General features: G+C 38.3%; 1 protein-coding gene across 1 annotated transcript; it reads left to right on the forward strand.

Annotated features, from left to right (window-relative positions):
• The first annotated feature begins 2,397 nt into the window (after positions 1–2,397).
• Positions 2,398–17,810, forward strand: LOC102776323 (protein NLRC3-like). The gene is made up of 12 exons (XM_087836790.1): positions 2,398–2,476; positions 4,714–4,823; positions 9,243–9,362; positions 9,447–9,545; positions 9,761–9,859; positions 10,461–10,539; positions 10,680–10,908; positions 12,036–13,848; positions 13,939–14,112; positions 15,904–16,059; positions 16,606–16,652; positions 16,828–17,810. Exons 3-12 carry the CDS (start codon positions 9,286–9,288, stop codon positions 17,373–17,375), a joined length of 3,321 nt encoding a protein of 1,106 aa, XP_087692916.1. The 5' UTR covers positions 2,398–2,476; positions 4,714–4,823; positions 9,243–9,285; the 3' UTR covers positions 17,376–17,810.
• Positions 17,811–20,368: the final 2,558 nt, after the last annotated feature.

Genomic DNA, 20,368 nt, shown 5'->3' on the forward strand with positions numbered 1-20,368 from the left:
AAAAAAAATCACACAAATTATATGTTAACCTCATTTATTTTTAGTTAAATAAACTTTAAAAATTCTAACAGATCGCTGGTGCCTAGAATACAGTTGAATAACTATTAAAAAACAGATGATATAATATTTCTGTCCAGGTTGCAGTCTGCATTATGAACATGTAGTTGGAAACTCTGCTCCTCTCGGTGGAAATGCGCCTTCTCTTTCCTCTTTGTATAAAAACATTTTAAAAGTCAGTTTAATCTCAAAATTTACTGTTAAATCCAAAACACACCAGATAAAGAAAAGCTAATTGTTCAGTCTAACACATGTGCCAGTGAACCATTAAACGTCTGTAAAACGGTGCAGTTATGAAACGTAACTTTAACCTCAGCCAAACCGATTTGCTCAGTTGTAAATAAAACAGCGAAGTAAACGTGACCCGACAGACAGAACCTGAGTGAATTAAGTCCAGCGTTTAACCACTGAGAGCTAAAACTCAGGTGAGGTTTCAAAGCTGTGTGCCGGTGATTGGACATCAGCCGCTGATAGGACATCAGCCACTGATAAAGTGGGTTCGCCTATAAAGTGCTCTGTTGGGAAACAAGCTCCAGCAGCTCTGTGCTCGGGAAAAACTATATTTACTTATCTTGTGCAGAAAAATGTGCTGAGGTTGCGTAATATCGAGCACCGGCTGCCCAGTTAAACTGTGACTATCACCAGGTAACGTGGGCGTGTTTCTTGAATTAGCAGCAGGTGTTAAACAGCTGACAGGTGAGGAGGAGGATGTATGCAGGTAAACTGAGGGCCTGTTGAGCTGATCGCTGGTTTCGTGAGAAAAATGTTAGCTCGTTCTTTATGTTACAGAAGCACAGAGACACAAGACCAGGTGGAAAGAGACAATCGTTCGGTGAAAATGAGAATCTGCGAATGCAACACGTAGAACACGGAGAGTGGAATATGTAAACAAACCGGTTAACGTAACCCCCTCGGTGCACTCTGCATGCTGACTGTTAGCAGAGCTACTGAAATCTCTGAAAACATCTGAGCACCTTTGCAAACATGTTCTATGTTGACAACCTGACCCGACATGTGAAGATTACAGCGCGACATTCGCAGCTAAAACACAGTTAAAAGTGTAGTTGGTGACAGAAAAACGGGGTATTTTAAAACTACACCACCAACATTGCTGCCTGTGATTTGAAATGCATTCTGGGATACCTGGCTGCCCCAAGTCTACACAAGCAATCGATTATCTAGGATCGACCTGTTTTGACTTACTTTGCACGGCAACCAATCAAATGTTAGACAAGCTGCATGGGCAGCGTTAACCCCGCCCCCTGCGTTTGATGGGTGAGGTTGACAGATAAAATTATTTCATGATGAGAGCCAGGCACCAGGACTGCCAAAATGAAATAAATAAATATATCATTAAATAATTAATTAAATGTGTCAATAATTAATTAAAATGTGAAATACATAAATAATTAATTAAATGTGTCAATAAATAATTAATTAAATGTGTCAATAATTAATTAAATGTGTCAATAATTAATTAAAATGTGAAATACATAAATAATTAATTAAATGTGTCAATAATTAATTAATTACATGTGTCATAACTATTTATTTAATTAATTATTTCCCATTTTAATTAATTATTGACACATTTAATTAATTATTTAATGGTGTATTTAATTAATTCATTATGGCAGTCCTGGCGTTCCATACGAGAGTGCCAATATGACTTAATTACATATGTCATTTAATGATTAATTTAATGTGTCATTAATAATTTAAATTAGAAATAAATATAGATCAGGCGTGTCAAACATAAAGCATAAGATTTCATAAAATTTTCAGTTTTTGAAAACAAAATGAGCAGCATCTGACTGCATTTCAATGATACTGCAGACTGCAAAGCTAAATGCAGAATTTAGGAAATGGCTAAATTGATACCTGTTTGTGTTTTCAGCCATTTTCCTACCGACAAAACCTCCCTTATGGACATTCATACTACACAAAGTAATTAGCCAATAAACAATTAAATGGCAGAAAAGTTTCTATCTTTTCATTTTTACTAAAGATTTTTTTTTCACAATTACAGCTAAAAAAAAAGTTGAGAGTCTGGGTAATTTTACACATTTCTTACAATTTAAAAATGAGTTGTGCTGACAGATTTCTTTCTCTATCACAGCAGCTTTTTTCTTTATCATGTAGAAAAACAGATAAATATGTGATTTCTTTACACTGACAGAAAGGAGAGTTTCACTGGTCTGGCATGTTTAAGATCAAAGTGGGCTGTCTGCGGCTCTACTGATGTAAAATGAGTTTGAGCTTGTAGTATAATGCTACTCCTGCTGAGCCCCGCCCACCCGCTTCAAGTCCTGCCACTTTCAGGTTAAACTAAAACTCAAACTGAAAAGCTAAACAGCTCACCTGTCTATCTGTGTTTAGTGTCAGGTGTGGAGTGGAAATTCTTCATGCTGAACAAACTGTAAGTTCACTTTGTTTCCTCATTTAATCGTTAGTCTTTAGAAACTTTATTGTTTGTTTCTTCTCTGTAATGTCTATACAATATGTTCAACTCTAGTTTCAGTAAAAGCTGATTTCCAACATTTCTATATTTTTTAATGTATTTACCTATTGTGAAGGTAAATAGGCTTCAGTAAACAGGCTGTACAAAGAGGTTATATGTATAATAAAGAAATGTTCTGTTACTGTACCTAAAGTTGAATCAATCCAGTACCCTACAAAACTGTTGTTATATTTGTTGTAAATTCTGCTGCCCTCTTGGTCTGGTCACTCTTTAAAAAATATATTTTTAATGTCACTGAGACTTTTTACCTGGATAAATGTAATATATAGAAAAGTCACATTTCCAAAAACTGATACTGAAACTTCTACCTTAGGACAGGAATGCTGTTTGTTGCTCGGGTATGATATCATTCATGAGGGATACATTTCACATATTACAGACCAAAAAGCTACTTCTAATAATTTAAATAAAATTACTTTTTGGCACAAAACAAGGAAAAGTTTTTGGAGGTAACAACGTAAATTATTATTTAACATAGATTTATCCTCCAAACATATTCAACTTGTAGTTTCTGTTTAAAAAAATACTACGACACAAACAGTTGGCTCTCCTCTAACAGAAAGTAATGTTGACTATTTACACACAGACAGAGAAGTCACTTAGAGACTAGATTAAATTACACCCAACAACATTTATAGGAAACTTGTATCTTTCTTTTTATTACCCAAAACATTTAAAGATAAATCCATATATGTCACAAATTTTATTTCATCACAGTAGGAGTTTCTTTGACTCTGTCCCTCCTGCTGAGGTTGAAGGAGCTGTGTCTCATTTCCTCATTCATACAGTTGATGATAAAGATTGAGTCTCAGTGCTTTAAGCTTACTCGTACACTGAATTTTGTCTTTGAAATCCAAGCATTGACATCCTAGTTAATTGCCTCCTCAAAGACCGTCTTCAAGATGAGCACTGTTACCATCAATCTGTCAAAACAAACAATAAAAATCTGCGTCTGATTCCAGTTTGTCCGTCTGGTGAACAACAGGTGCACCAGACTCAAACAAGCTCTCCTCCATACTGCCATTATAAAGCCTAAGTTAGCTAACATAAACCAATGGAAGTATGTTAAGAGCAATCAAGCAACTTATTTGGTGATGCCACATTCTGTCGTACCACAAGATAAATTGCAAAGTTGTAAAAACTTTAAATTTAAGCTTGAGGGTTCTTTATTTGCTATGTGTGCATAAACCAGCAGTCAAGGCACGTTGCAATTCTTGTGTAGAGCAGTCAAAGTAGGACAGGAAAATAGACAGAAATAAACAAGACAGTACAACACAAATATGAATTCTAAATAGTTCAATTATATTGCAAATATTACACAGTTAGGACTTCTGGCAAGTAAAGTGGGGTATTGTGGGGTTATTTTTGCACATTGTTCACTGGCTTTTGTTTGCCATCAGTCTGACTGTGGCGGGGAAGACGCTATTGAAAAACATTGTTCTCTGAGTGATGATGCTGTCCGCTCTTCTGTCTTACATTGTATGTGCAGTTCTTGTGTCTGAGCAGAGAGTGAGCTGGATGGAGTGAGTCCCTATTAATTCCCTCTGCTCTTTCTGGCAGCTCTGTGTGAACATAGAGTCAATAGATGGAAGTTTTTTTTAACAGGGATTGCTTTAATTCATCAACATGGAAAAATCTGAATATTTTTAGAACAGGGCTCCATAATGTTCATTATTCTGTATATATAGTGTTTTACATCCTCTTTAAAGCATGACCCTACTTGAATACTGCAAAACAAATGCAAATGTGTTGAGAATATTGTGTGCTCACAGTCAGCTGTTTTACTGGTTGGCGGGTTCATTGAGCCACGTCTGTACATTAAAAAAGTCTCGGCTGTTTGTCAACAGCAATCTAAGACAGATCATTATTATTATCATTTTCTTTTTATAACCATGGCTACATTTAACTTTTCTGAGTGTGTATCTATGCATGTATGACTGAAATTATGCACAACGTGTGTGTGTGTGTGTGTGTGTGTGTGTGTGTGTGTGTGTGTGTGTGTGTGTGTGTGTGTGTGAGAGAGAGAGAGCTTTATAACATATATATGGTTGAAAATTGTAATGCTGGAGCTGTGAGGAGAAATAATGTGGCAGAAATAGTCAGCTGTAGTTTATCTATTGGCTCATTTTTTGCAGAGAGACGCTGCAGACAGAGAAACAGTCCATCCTGGTCCTCCTGTTACTCACAACTTGTCGAGAGTCCTTCTGGAACACGTCTTCTGACCGAGGCCAGTACTACGCATCAGGTTTGATCTCATTCAAGTAATTTTGTTGTTAACCCTGGGATTTCTGTACTGCAAAGACAGATTACCTCTCACCTATGTTGCCATGGCAACTAAGGCTACGTTCACACTGCAGGTCTTAATGCTCAATTCCGATTTTTTGATCAAATCCGATTTTTTTGTCTGCTTGTTCACACTACAAATAAAATGTGACAGCAAACGCTCTCTAGTGTGAACGCTCAAAGCGGCCGCATGCGCAAAAGAAGACTTCACACACAACCCGCTCTGTATAGACCTAGAGCAAACAATATTGTTTGACTGATGGCCATTAATATAAAGACTTTGGACTTTACGTTTCCCAATTTTTGCTTTAAGTTATTTTGTTATTTACATAATAATGTAAATAACAAAAGAATTATCCTTATTGCTGTTTTAGAGAGGAGCGGTGCTTCAAAGGATAGTTGCAGATTTCTGTCAGAATCTGCAGATTATACAGTACAAATAAAATGTTCACGTTTCTCCAACGTTGTCTTCCCAACAGTTTCACTAACATCTGCACTGGATGGCCAGGAAGCGTTCACGATGTCTTCTCCGGCGCTGATAATTGGCCTCTGTCTGTCTGTTAAAGACGGATTTAATGCGACATGACCATTCAAACAGCAGTCGCTTTCTAAAACATCGGATATGTATCGGATTCAGTACCACATACGAAAGTGACCCAGATCGGATTTGAAAATATCGGATGCCGTTCACACTGTCATACCATGATCGGATATGGGTCGCATAGGGTCAAAAACATCAGATTTGCTGCACTTTTGCCTGCAGTGTGAACATAGCCTTATGCTGCAAACCTGATCTTCTCTGGCGTTGTTTCAGATCAGAGATCAACAGTTATCAAATCTATATTTTTGAGTCTAATTAATTTGAAAACTTTACTGAGATCAACAACTGCTAGTTACTACTTTTACAGTGCACTTCCTCCCCGAGGTCAAATGTTAATTTAACCTTTAGTTGTTTTTGTTTTTTTTTTAGCTCTCTGAAAGGATTCTCAGTATGTGTGTAAATAATGTCACAGCTCTGTTTGTTTAGTCTCATTCATAGACTCATACAGACTCTGCTAACATACTGATTTAATGGGATAAACACATTTATGCTTCATTTAGTAGCTTCATTAAACCAGTCTATCATCTACAGACTGTGTTTTCCCTCTTTTGTCACAAACTTTGAGCCATTTTATGCCAGAGTTAGAAGGTTTCATGTCTTCACACGTCAGTATGTGAACTGACGCCCCAGTCTGACCAGTCAGACAGCATATTTACAAGTGAGGCAATGAAAGAGTGTCCTATGCACATATACCATTAAATGACAAGAAACCATTTGAACAGACACATAGATCAGTTTGTACGCAAACAGTAAAAAACTGTCTTTAAGTAAAGGTTTTTAGTGGAACTCTTTATTTGATTTGTCTTCATTAAAGGGAGGTTTTTCTTTTTCTTCAACTGTTTTGCTGTGAATATTTAGCTTTTTTAAAAATCATGAGTATGAGTGAATGAACAGATTATTGTTCATAATTTTTCTGTATTTGTTTCTGAGCAGCAAAAGAAACTCTGAAATGTCGGATTAGTGCAAAGGTTAGTCCTGTTCATGTGTATGCAGGAAAGCTGTGTACTGTAGGATTCATGAGCCTTTAGCAGGAGGAGAGTCAGAAACCATCAGTCAGAACTCGGTCACATCAGATTCATATGTTTAATCCAGATACTGAATTTTTGGTTTTTGTTTTCCAGAAGAAAACTGTAGTCTCACCATTAAAGTCAAACACAACAGTGTGCTGCTGATTAAGTCCTAAAATAAAATGGTTTGCCATAATGTGTGAGTTTATTCAAGTTATTAACTTATGTATTTTATTCATCAAACACTTAATCCATGTTCATTCTTGTTTAACTATAGATGAAATTTTTGCTAATATGCAGTGTTTAGCTAACATGATCATAGATGTCAGTGTTTATGTGACGTCTGCGTCAGGGCCGTGCAGAGAGGTTTAAAGGGGCGGGTGCTCAAAGTTAAAAAGGGGCACATTGAGCCAGGCTGAATAACAACAACACACATTCATCAAGAATCTAATATGGCCAACAAGGCAAAGCAAACATAGCCGATGTTTTACCTGATGGGTACAATGTTGCTGTTGAGGGGTTGCTGTGGATAGTGCTGGAGGGCAGGGCTGTGTTGATCTGAGACTGTAGACATTAAAAAGTCCATAGGAGAGATGGTAGCTGATTAAACAAGTGTCATGAGATAATAACAAAATGCAAAGATTGGTGACAGCGCTTGGAACCATAAGGCAACAAAAAACTGAGAAATAAATTAGGCTCTGCCTGTGAATCACTCTTTGCTTTTCTTCTTTCTTCCATCCCATCTTTTCATATATCACTCTCCACTTGCTGTCTATCTGAGAACAAGGCACAACTTGCTATTGCAATAAACTATAATCTAATTATCCACACCTAACAACTCTTGCACTTAATCTATAATAAAATGAAGACAGAAAAATGTTATAGCACTGCCTTTAGTAGCCTCACACAGCTCCTACTGTTTCCTCCTCATGTCCTTACCAGGCATGTCTGAACAATGTTATATCATGAGTAATATTTTTTTTAAAAGTCCATCTAAATAAAACACACACATGCACGCACACACAGTGACATTTTAGACCTTCTTCAGAATACTGTATATACTATGGGCATCACGGTGCTGATCCAGAATCCTTACATTATTATTTATTACTAGAGCTACAGTAATAAAGCAATGAGGGGGAAGTAATAAATATGAAATAATGTCATTATGATGATTCCATTTGTTTCACTATCCACTCTGTGCAGGGGCAAAGCTTATTACATTTTAAACTGTAGAGATACAATAATTTTACTGCTGTAAAATCCAAAATTTTTTCTTATTTAAAATATAAATCTAATATAATCTGCTTCTTAATGTATGTTCTTTAAAATATAGCGTGTGTTTTTTAATATATTATAATTATAATAATGCATAATTATGTGGACATGCATATTAGATTGTTTTTTAGTGAAATATAATCCCTCCAGAAAGGCAGGAAAAGCCCGGAAACTTACTTTAAAACTAAATATGTTCCCTAAAACGGTGACAGAGCTACAGACCCATGACAGCCTTACACAGGTAGCCAGCAGCTATGACCAGCACTACTTGTGCAGTTAATAAAAGGACAGGTAATGTTTGTCACACTGTTGCACACACAGCACGCTCGTTTGTTTCAGTTTGTCAGTTGCAACAAGACAACTTACCAACGTGTACGTAATAAGCCAATACTCCTGTGTGCTATACACTACAGTGTACGCTGTACACATACTTACTGGTTTTGTCGCATCAGTCTGTGTCTCTGAGTTAATTTATGTTTCTCCTACAGCCATGGACCGCAAAAAATGCGCCTGCTCTTTGTGAGCTCGTTCCCGGCTCGTTCCCGGCTCGTAACCAGCGCGTTCTGCCGTCAAGGGTCATCATTTGTTAAATGTGATTATGTGACTGATGCAAGCCAGATCCTTTTATTTCGCAAAACTGTGATTAATAGTTAAATATTATTGCTGAGGGGCACAGACAGGACTCCGCACGACCACACACATAAAAAAAAAAATCATTTTTTTAAAAAGTTGCCTCAACAAAAGGGCACTTTGGGCACCCATCAGGAAAGGGGCCGGTGCCCCTCTAGCCCCCCCCCCCCCCTTCCGCACGTGCCTGGTCTGTTATTCATGTTGACATACATTGGAGAGAAATATGGAGGAATGATTAGAGAGCAGTGATCAGATGATTAATCCATAGTCTGTGAACAGTTGGACACTCCATTCAGCTTCGTACGTTTTAAATTTTATTTTAAAAAAATCATAAATTAAAACATATAAATTGATAATTAATTGATAATGTAGATAATAGTTACTAACATCCATGTTTGGCTGTCTACTTTAATACTAGAAAATACAACTAGATACACTACTAGATAGAAGGGGCTTATTAACAGCAAATCAGTGAGTGCAAATTGGTACAGTTCTCTGCACAGTACGCAAGAATAATTAAAGTGAAGATTTTAACTCTGCTTATCCTCTTTGAGTCATGGATCAGCTGAAATGTTTTAAAATGTTGTTCAGACGTATTGAACTGACTGAATGTTAAGCTTCCAGTCACAGTGAATAAGGATGTGTCGGTGAATGCATCGCGTGAGCTTCATGTCTCCATCTAGTGGACTGATAGTAGAAGTAGAGAAGCTGATGGCAGCTTCCTCTGCCTCACACTGCTGTCTGACTGCATTCAGCTGACACCGAGATGAAGCAGGAAAGAAGCTGCTGATATTTGGACAGCACACATGATGGAAACGAGGATTTCAGTTGATGTGCACATGAATGATTTGTGTTTCATCTGCAGGTGAAGGTAGAAAGTGTGTGTGAGCTGATGTGAATTCAGCAGCATGGATCAGTGTGAGGACAGAGAGGAGGGAGTCCCTCCCCCTAAAAGAGCCAGAGAGAGCCAGACCAAAGCTCAGAGGTGAGATGACCATCTCTAACTGTCCATGACTCTTCTCCATGTCACAGCTCAGCACTCACATCACTGCTCCATCATTATTCACAGGAACCAACCTGGAGCTGAACCCAGCTGTGTGTCCTTAAAGAGTGACACGTCAAAGGATCTTCATATTAGTTTTAGAGAAAGACATTTATCTGACACAGAGTAAGTATGTCTCAGTATTAAAATGGGGCAAATTGTTGAATACAATAATTTGAATTTTGGATGATTTATTATATCTACTGTAGTTTGCTCCATCATATTCATCGTGTTTGTAATTTGTTTTCTTCTAGTTTATACAAAACTATTTTAGTTTCACAATTATTTACAGAATTTAAAACTTAACCCTAAAGTGTGCTTTGGGTTTTTTTCTCTGTCAGGATGAACCAGAAGCCTGAACACAGCTGTGTGTCCTTAAAAAGTGACATGTCAAAGGATTTTAATCCTTATTTTAAAGAAAGTACTTCTACTGCAGAGAGGTAATGTGTCACTAAATGTTCTTACTGACTTAGGTTGAACTGTTTTTTCTGAAAAAAATTTCCAACATGTTTAATGTCACAGCTCAGCTCCTTTTCACACACTTTTATGTTCATATATAAAGCTGTGTGTTTCTGAGTTATGTTTTTTCCCTTAAACACAGCAGTCAAAGATTGAAGAATTAATATTTTTTTTGATGCATTTCTTTTTTCTTTCTTTTTTTTTGATGCATTTCTACTGTGAAGAAGCTAAGTGTCCGTTTTACATATTGTATTAACATAATTGACCTAAAATCATGCATAAGATCTGGGAATAATGTTCACAAAGTTCTTTATCTCATGAGGTGTACTTCACAAAAGAGTAGGGTATTGTTTTGGCTTTAAAAAATTTAAAATTTAAAAATGTAATGTAAAAACAAAAATAAACAAAATCCAAAAATAAAACTCCTCATACTTCTCATCTGATCTGATCTTCTCAGAGACAAGGATCTCCATTTTACGAAACACCAAGAGAAACATCAAAACATCTGTTGTGTCCTTTAGCTTGTATTTATCTCTGTGTGGAAAGTCATAATGTGAACTAATTCTTCATGATTCTTCATAGAGTGGACCATGAGAGTTCAAAGGTTCCCAGTGGTCAACCTGCCAAGCAGCATCAAGCACATTTGGACTCTGTATTTATGGTCTGTACATGTAGAACAACTGCTCTTACATCTGTTCTGTTCACTGTGATCTCCATACTGCACTTTTACTTTTGATGGATCTGAGGTTTTGTTCAATGATTTCAGTCTGGATGGATTTTTCATATCGTCTTCTGTTCTAGCTGCTGGAGGACAACATCATGACTTTTGTGAAGAATGAGCTGAAGAAGATCCAGAAGACTCTGAGTTCAGATTACGCAGAATGCTTAGGGAGCCAGAAAGAGGATGAGGGGGTCTTAGAGGATGAAGATAAAGAGGAGACCAGGAACAACAGACAAGCATTTGTGAAAATAATACTGCACTTCCTGAGGAAACTGAAGCAGGAGGAACTGGCTGACTGTCTGGAGAGCAGTAAGAGGATGTCTTTAAAGATTTAACTCTCTAAAAACGGCTGGAGCGGGCACGCTCCGTTTTGCGTAACTATTTTTAAATCTCTGTAGAACTGGAACCACATAAGGTAGTGCAATTTTTTTTTTTTTTGCATATGAAACCGGAGGAGTTGTACTTACATGTTATGCCATTAGCTAGTCCTAGGTCACGGTTTCCTTCCCCATATAGCTTTGCAAAAACTGCATAAAAAGCGCTTGCAGCAACAAAAACATAATATTCCAGAAACATGCTTTGCCGATCCGATCAGCTGTTCGCAACACTTCCTAGGTTGGAATAGACATCAGAGTGAACTATCGTATGTCTGCCATTACCTGGCCAAAACCGGAAGTGACATCATTTTCATGGAAAATGTAGGGGGTTTTTTTTGTTTGTTTTTTTTTTACCTTCAGGGCCTTATAAGCCTATACTGGTGTTTTTAAAAGTCATATTTGACTTAATAACTTTCTGTGTCGTTTCTGGGATGCTTAGAACTCAAATTGCACTGCTGGAAATAGTTTATTTTGATGCATATGCTGTTTGTTTTGCAAATTTGCATTATAATATTTATTTTCGTTTTTCCTGCAGTATATAAAAATTGGTGTATCTCAAAAATGAAACTATGAAGACACTCAACATAAACTTCCTTTGGTTGGAAACTATTTTGTGCAACTTTTTTGTATTTACAGTTTTGAGGAATAAACCTCTTAAATTTCTCTAACTAGAAATATATGTAAAAGAAAAATCTTTTCTTTTCTAAGTGCAATAAACTACAAATCTTCTTTTGTAGTTTATTGCACTTTTTTGCAATTTATGTAGTTTCTATGGACTTAATGCATACATATGACTAAAATTTGGGCTATAACGGTTGTATTTATGTATAGCAACTTGAAATGCTCCCAAAAATGGCACTACAGCATGTAAAAATATAAAGATAAGCTGTTGCGGACTTGGTGTCTTAAGGGGTTAAGCTGCTGCATAAATGGGAAATTGAATGATAAATTAAAATATGCACCAACATAGATTCAAAAACCTATATTGGGGGGGACGAAAGATGTAGGTGTATTTACTGGATAATAATTCCATCATTAAATGTATTTGTGTGTTTTCAGAAATATTTGATCCCGATTTTCGACATGAACTCAAATCTTTGCTGAAGAAGAAGTTCCAGTGTGTGTTTGAGGGGATTGCTAAAGCAGGAAAGCCAACCCTTCTAAATCAGATCTACACAGAGCTCCACATCACAGAGGGAGGGAGTGCAGAAGTCAATGATGAACATGAGGTCAGACAGATTGAAACAGCATCCAGGAAACAATACAGACCAGAAACAAGAATCAGACCAGAAGAATTAACAATCAGTCCAGAAGACATCTTTAAAGCCTTACCTGGAATAGATAAACCAATCAGAACAGTGCTGACAAAAGGAGTGGCTGGCATTGGGAAAACAGTCTTGACACAGAAATTCTGTCTGGACTGGGCTGAAGGCAAAGCCAACCAGGATATCCAGTTCATATTTCCATTCACTTTCAGAGAGCTGAATGTGCTGAAAGAGGAAAAGTTCAGCTTGGTGGAACTTGTTCATCACTTCTTTACTAAAACTAAAGAATCAGGAATCTGCAGGCTGGAAGACTTCCAGGTTGTGTTCATTCTTGATGGTCTGGATGAGTGCCAACTTAGTTTGGACTTCAACAAATCTGAAATCTTAACTGACCCTAGAAAGTCCGACTCAGTGGACGTGCTATTGATAAACCTCATCAGGGGGAATCTTATTCCCTCTGCTCGCCTCTGGATAACCACACGACCTGCCGCAACCAATCAGATCCCTCCCTGTTGTTTTGACGTGGTGACAGAGATCAGGGGGTTTAATGACCCACAGAAAGAAGAGTACTTTAGGAAGAGATTCAGAGATGAACAGAAGGCCAGCAGGATATTCTCCCATATCAAGACATCACGAAGCCTCTACATCATGTGCCACATCCCAGTCTTTTGCTGGATCACTGCTACAGTTCTGGAGAATGTGCTGAAAACCAAAGAGAAAGGACCCCTGCCCAAGACCCTGACTGAGATGTACATTCACTTCCTGGTAGTTCAGGCCAAAGTCAAGAGGATCAAATATGATGGAGGAACTGAGACAGATCCACACTGGAGTCCAGAGAGCAGGAAGATGGTTGAGTCTCTGGGAAAACTGGCTTTTGATCAGCTGCAGAAAGGAAACCTGATCTTCTATGAATCAGAACTGACAGAGTGTGGCATCGATATCAGAGTAGCCTCAGTGTACTCTGGAGTGTTCACACAGATCTTTAAAGAGGAGAGAGGACTGTACCAGGACAAGGTGTTCTGCTTTGTTCATCTCAGTGTTCAGGAGTTTCTGGCTGCTCTTCATGTCCATCTGACCTTCATCAACTCCGGAGTCAATCTGCTAAAAGAACAAGACATAGCTTATCAGAACTCAACAAGAGAATCTGCAAAGACTCATTTGTACAAGTGTGCTGTGAACGTGGCTTTAAAAAGTCCAAATGGTCACCTGGACTTGTTCCTCCGCTTCCTTCTGGGTCTTTCAGTGCAGACCAATCAGACTCTCCTACAAGGCCTGGCGCAGACAGGAAATAGGTCACAGACTATCCAGAAAACAGTCCAATATATCAAGAACAAGCTCAGTGATAATCTGTCAGCAGAGAAAAATATCAACTTGTTCCACTGTTTGAATGAACTGAACGATCATTCTCTAGTGGAGGAGATCCAACAGTTCCTGAGTTCAGGAAGTCTCTCCACAGATGAACTGTCTCCTGCTCAGTGGTCAGCTCTGGTCTTCATCTTACTGTCATCAGAAAAAGATCTGGATGTGTTTGACCTGAAGAAATACTCTGCTTCAGAGGAGGCTCTTCTGAGGTTCCTGCCAGTAGTTAAAACTTCCAGTAAAGCTCTGTAAGTTATAAGTTTTATGCTCGAAAGACACTGCTATCACTTTAACAGGGGAAAAAAATGACACATATTATTTCATTTATGTCCCATCAGGTTGAGCAGCTGTAACCTCTCAGTGAAAAGCTGTGAAGCTCTCACCTCAGTTCACAGTTTTCAGTCCTCAAATTTGACAGAGCTGGACCTGAGTAACAATGACCTGAGAGATTCAGGGGTGAAAAAATTGTCTTCTGGACTGACAATTTTACACCTACAACTAAAAACGCTCAGGTTAGGCTTATAAAAATAATTTAAAATGTGTTTTTAACCCTAGGTTAGTTAAGAAAAAGAAAGCAAACCATAAAAAAATAAAATAAGTGAAATAAAAAAATGTATGTTTTAATAATCTGGGATTTTTTTGTGTCATTGACTGACACTCAAGTTTAATTACCAAAATAAAAATTGTACATAGTACTTAAAATTTTAAGGTATATGTAGTCTTTTAGACAGTTTTTATTTTAGACAACTGATGTTTAATTTCCTGCAATATATGATTTTTTTTTTAAATTTTCTTTTATTTGATAGTGTTGTTAAAAGCATGCAAGTCAATTGTCTTATAAATGTGCAAATTTGTATTACTCATGTTGTCTGTGAAGGTTCTCAATCATCCAGATCATCGTAGTCTAAGTAGCTTGGAAAGAGAAGCATCTGGACTTCTTTAAGTTGCTTGAAGACATTTTACCTCTCATCCGAGAAGCTTCTTCAGAACTGAAGAAGTGTCTCATAGTAAAGTGGTGCACATTCCTTTCCAAGCTCCTTAGTACTAAATGAAATATCAGGAAATATTCAAAAGCTTTTTCCCAAATGAACTTGCAAAGACTGTAAAACAGGTAAAGACTACAGGCCATTCAATCCTTTTGCAACCGTTGCAAGAGCTTGGTCTGCATAGCCAGCAATAGGTTGGACTCATTTCCGGTGTGTGATGGACTCTGCCAGGACTGCCCTTTGCGACCGATTCTGTTTTATCTACACAGTTTCTAGGCATAGCCAAGTGGTTGAACGCTTTCCATTGGGTGGCCTGAGAATCTAATCTCTGCTTTTCGCAGATGATATGGTTCTTTTGGCTTCATCAAGTGATGGCCTCCAGCTCACACAGTAATGGTTTGTGTTTTGTGTGAAGCGGTGGGAATGAGAATCAGAACCTCCAAATCTGAGGCCATGGTCAGCAGCTGGAAAAGGGTAGCATGCCCGGGGTGGCAGGGACAAGTTCCTGCCCCAGGTGGAGGAGTTTAGGTATTTTGGGACCTTGTTCACAAGTAATGGGAGAAGGAAGCTGGAGATCAACAGATGGATTGGCATTGCGGCTTCAGTGATGCGGAAGCTGTACTCGTCTGTAGTGGTGAAGAGAAAGCTGAGTTTAAAAGAAAAGTTTACCAATTTACCGGTCCATCTACACCCCTACCCTCACCCATGGTCACGAGCTGTGGGTCGTGACTGAAAGAACGAGATCGCTGATACAATCGGTGGAAATGAGCTTTCTCTGAAGGGTGGCTGGCCTTTCCCTTCGAGATGGGGTGAGAAGTATGGCCATCTGGGAGGGGTTCAGAGTAGAGCCGCTGCTTCTCCACATCGAAAGGAACCAGTTGAGGTGGTTTGGGCATCTGACAAGGATGCCTCCTGGGTGAGGTGTTCTGGGCATGTCCCACCAGGAGGAGCCCCTGGGGTAGACCCAGGACACACCGGAGAGATTATATCTTTAGGCTGGCATAGGAATGCCTTGGTATTCCCCCGGACAAGCTAGAGGAGGTGACCGGGGAGAGGGAAATCTGGTCTTCTCTGCTTGGGTTGCTGCCCCCAAAATTACATGCACTATGGCCGTTTCAGCCAACAGAAAACAAGTTAAAAATGTCTTTTCTTTTTACTTTCAATTATAGCTAATTAAATTTGTTTTTGGTAACTCAATATATCTAGTATTTACTTCCAAAACCCAACCCAACACCTCCAGTATAATTTTATTTCCCAAGGGAAATGTAATCTTTGCATTAATTGGTTTCTCTAACACTTTCTGAATGATCTCTGCAGGCTGTCTGGCTGTCTGATCACACAAGAAGGTTGTTCTTCTCTGGCATCAAATCTGCACTCTAGGGGCTCCCATCTGAGAGAGCTGGACATGAGCTACAATCATCCAGGGAGAGCAGGCGTGACTCTACTGAAGAATCTGAAACTTGAAACTCTTAGGTATGGAGAGGCCTGTGCAGCCATAGAGAGCGCGTGATAGAGGAGCTGAATAGGTTTCAGTTCTTCACTCTGTTCCTGTGTGATTATTCAAATAACACATATTCAAAATAAAGCAATAACACATACTCAAGCTTTTAAAATTGCACACAACAGAAACTCTGTTGAGCAGAAATAAAACAAATTTCTTAAGAAGTTCTCCAAAAAAACCCCACCATTTTCAAGAACATCAGCGGTTAAACCCTTACCAAACTGATCTGTGCAAATGAAAAATCTTTAATTGTTACTTTCTGACTGTGAATCAGATAAGTTTAACCTCTGTACCGAGATCAGTTCACAACATGTTTAGCACAACAACTAGATACAAGAGGAAGCTAATAGCCTAGCTCTATAAACACTGGAATTAATTGTAATAACAACAATTTTGGCCTCATTTCGCAACCACAAGCCAAATAAGTTATTTAATGAAGAAGTCTTCAATCACAAGTCATTGAGCATATGATTTTAAAGTCTGACATTCCAGTCCCCCCCCCCCCCCCCCTCTTTCAGGGTGGAGCCTGCTGGAGAACATTGGTTGAGACCAGGTCTGAGGAAGTGTAAGTGTGTTTTTAATGTGATTCATGAAAACAAAGCAGCACACATTGAACCATCTTCAAACTGTCACATCATTTATTCACATCTCAGATGTCAGAAGTCATCTTCAAAGTGTTGATCAATTAACACATGATGGATCAATAACTGCAGCTGGATTGTGTTTGTTCTCTCCATCAGATTCCTGTCAACTCACAATCGACACAAACACTGTAAATAGAAATCTCAAACTGTCTGACAAAGACAGGAAGGTGACACGTGTGGAGGAATTTCAGTCATATCCCGATCATCCAGACAGATTTAATGATGGGTATCCTCAGCTGTTGTGTAAAAATGATCTGATTGGTCGTTGTTACTGGGAGGTTGAATGGAGAGAACTGGCTGAGATATCAGTGAGTTACAGAAAAATTGTAAGGAAAGGAGACAGTAATGACTGTTTGTTTGGAAGGAATGATCATTCATGGAGTCTGTACTGCTCTCATGACTATGGATTTGATGTTTATCACAATAAGAAAAAAACATGCATCTCCTCCTATTCCTCCTCTTCCTCTGTCTCTAACAGAGTAGCAGTGTATGTGGACTGTCCTGCTGGCACTCTGTCCTTCTACAGAGTCTCCTCTGACACTCTGATCCACCTCCACACCTTCAACACCACATTCACTGAACCTCTTTATGCTGGATTTGGGTTATGGTTTGGTCAGTCTGGTGCTTCAGTGACTCTGTGCTGAGTTGAGTGTAAAGAGTTTCCTCCTGTTAGAGAAACACTCTGACTGTTGAAGAGATAGTTCAGTCTGTACATGTCTGTCTCTTTCACTCAGAAACACATTTTCAGATTTGTGCATTCAATCAGTTATTGTTTAAACTGTACTAAATGATTCCTTTTAAAGTTCCTCTTCAGTCCTTCAAAGATGGAAGCTACGATTATTCCAGGATCCACGTGTTGTTTTTCTTTTTCCACTCAAAGCTGCACAGTGAATATCAGTATGCTGTTTTTCTTTTAAGCTCAGGTCAGCTGAGATGATTCAGTTCATTTTAGTTGCAGTTAGTTTGTTGCAGATGAGACAAACTGATATCAGAGAGGAGTCACTGTGCTTACCCAAAAGATCAATTTACTGTTCAGATATTCACACATTAGTCTCCAATGGATACAAATTTTATGAGCAGCCAGGGTTCATTGTGATATGTGTTTTGTTTTTAGAATAATGAAATATAGCTGGACTTTAACTTGCTTGTGATCCCTTAAATGTATTAGTTCCCAACATTATTCTTTGTTGAATCACTATTTTGTGTTGGTGGATGCCAGTATTGTAGTTTTATTGTGAACCTGCTCAGTTTCCACAAAAAAAGTCTAATCGGCATATTACAGTGAGACTCCAGTTTCATCAGCAAATAAAATCTCTCTCCAATGTACATTCAAAGAATGATTCATTTTTAGTAAATGTTTAGTCCTCTTATTGGATGAGCATGACACTGCCTACACAAAATTATGTTGGTGTGTCTAGACCAGGGGTGTCCAAAGTCCGGCCCGCGGGCCAACTGCGGCCATTTTTAATTGGCCCGCAAGTAATTTTATAAACAGAATAGAATATGGCCGCACTTCAACTTTTGCTGGAGTGTATTGCACTTCTTAGTTTTAACACCAGGGGGAGCTACTGTTGATCAAGGCAGTTGCTCCACCAAAAAGGACAATCACAGAAGAAATTTACCCCCAAGTTACTAAACATGGCAGAACCAAGGAAGCGAAAGGTAGAAAAGTGAGTGCAGAAATTTTCAGACACGGTGAGAGAGTGAATATTTCTTCAAAGAATTCAAGGGGACGTGTGTCTGTTTGATCTGCACTGAAACTGTGGCAGTTATGAAAGAGTATAATGTACGACATCATTATGAAACCAAACATCAGGCCTATGCATCCGACACTGGTGCTGAGCGAGAGCAGAAATGAAAGCAAAGGGTAGCTCTCTTGCAGGGTCAGCAGCAGTATTTTTTTCGTGCTCAAATTGTCCAGGAAAAGGCTCCAATAGCCAGCTATGAGGTCGCCCAACTCATGGCAAGACATGGCAAGCCTTTTTCAGATGGAGACCTCATAAAACACAGCCTCGTTAAAGTCACCGAAATAATGTGCCCGGAAAAAGTGCAGGACTTCCACAACGTCAGCATGTCCAGAAATCCAGTTGTGCGACGCATTGAAGACTTGCCAGCCAACATTAAACTGCAACCGTCTGATAAAGCTTTGCTTTTGCTTTTTACTCCATCGCATGCGATGAGAGCTCCGATGCCACTGACACCACACAGCTGCTAATTTTTTTGTGGGGACTGGACGAGAGCACGAGCGCTTTAGGTGAGTAAAAAATATATTCCACAGTATCTGTGTGTTAATGTGCAGGTACACATGCTTCAAATATCAATAATGCGCATCAATTCTGTCACTACCCTGCTTTTGCGCACCAGTTTCTTTATATGCGTTTTTCTTGTTAACACACAGAGTACACACGCTGTGCACAGCGCGCGCACACGCAAAGTCAGCTGATCTCATCTGATGCAGATTTGCTCCTTGATCAAGTGACATTTGTCCGGATTTTTGGCACGAGTGGCGATCAGCACCGCAGCTGGATGGCCCGATTTACATACCCAGCGCAGCTGATACTCACCAGAATAATTTACTAAAATTATATGCACTCCCGTTATTAAGTCCAGTTCAGTCTGTTAATGTTGATAACCGTTTCAAACGAACGTTAATAGTGTTGCTAAGCCTAATAACTTAAATAACAAGCTTGAAATGTACCTGTCCCATTTTCCCCTTTATTGTTTTTTCTCTGTGCTGTAAATCTTCTGTCTAAGAAGAAATCTGAGGCTGCTGTTCTGAGAATGAGCTACCAAAGCTTTTTATGAATAAATCAATAAAGATCCATTTATGGAGAGCTGTGATGAAGGCAGTTTTGTCTTTAATTATATTCACCAATATAACATATTTGACCACTTTTAAGTGATTTCCTAACTTTTTTCTAACTTTCTAACACTAAAGTTAAGGTTATATACCTAATTTCTATTAAGTGGCCCAGCTCCTCCTATATTTTTATGTATGTGGCCCTCAGTGAAAATAGTTTGGACACCCCTGGTCTAGACTTTTACACCGCTTTTTTGGTTGTGACCTTATTTAATTCCTAAACGCCTAGTGTATCATATTTGGCACATACAGGTTTTTTTTATTTTTGCCAGTTTTGGGGATTTCAACATCATTGTGAATTTTTCAACAGTGTGAATTTTTTCCCCTGTAAAACCTAAATAAATTGCAAAATATATTTTTAAGCAATTAAAAAAACATAAGAAAATATGATAGCAATTAAATGTCATATATGGAAATGTGATTTTTTTAATTTAAAAAATTAAACAAAAGAAGGTTAAATAAACACTATTTTTAAAAAAGTAAAATTTTCTGACAATTATTTCATGATTCAGGCTTTAAAGGGTTAATGTAAGTTATCTAAGATAACATCATTTCTTTCCTTTGTAATGAAAACACGTGTTGTGCTTGTAACTCAAATAAAGCCATTCTTCATGTCATTATGTGTGACTCCAAGATTCCTCACAGTGTTACTGCAGGACAAGGTAATGCCATCCAGAGTAAGAATCTGGTTAGATACCATATTTCTAAGATTTTCAAGGTTGAGTAAAATAACCTCAGTTTTATCTGAATTAAGAAGCAGAAAGTTAGCGGCCATCC

The sequence above is a fragment of the Neolamprologus brichardi genome, chromosome 23, assembly GCF_056152115.1.
Source record: "Neolamprologus brichardi isolate AB-2024 chromosome 23, ASM5615211v1, whole genome shotgun sequence".
Lineage (NCBI taxonomy): Eukaryota > Metazoa > Chordata > Actinopteri > Cichliformes > Cichlidae > Neolamprologus > Neolamprologus brichardi.

Coding starts and splice junctions, on each gene's coding strand:
- LOC102776323 (XM_087836790.1), top strand. CDS start 9,286: ATGGATCAGTGTGAGGACAGAGAGGAGGGAGTCCCTCCCCCTAAAAGA. Junction 10,540..10,679: donor ATTTGGACTCTGTATTTATG/GTCTGTACATGT, acceptor CTTCTGTTCTAG/CTGCTGGAGGACAACATCAT. Junction 10,909..12,035: donor GGCTGACTGTCTGGAGAGCA/GTAAGAGGATGT, acceptor GTGTGTTTTCAG/AAATATTTGATCCCGATTTT.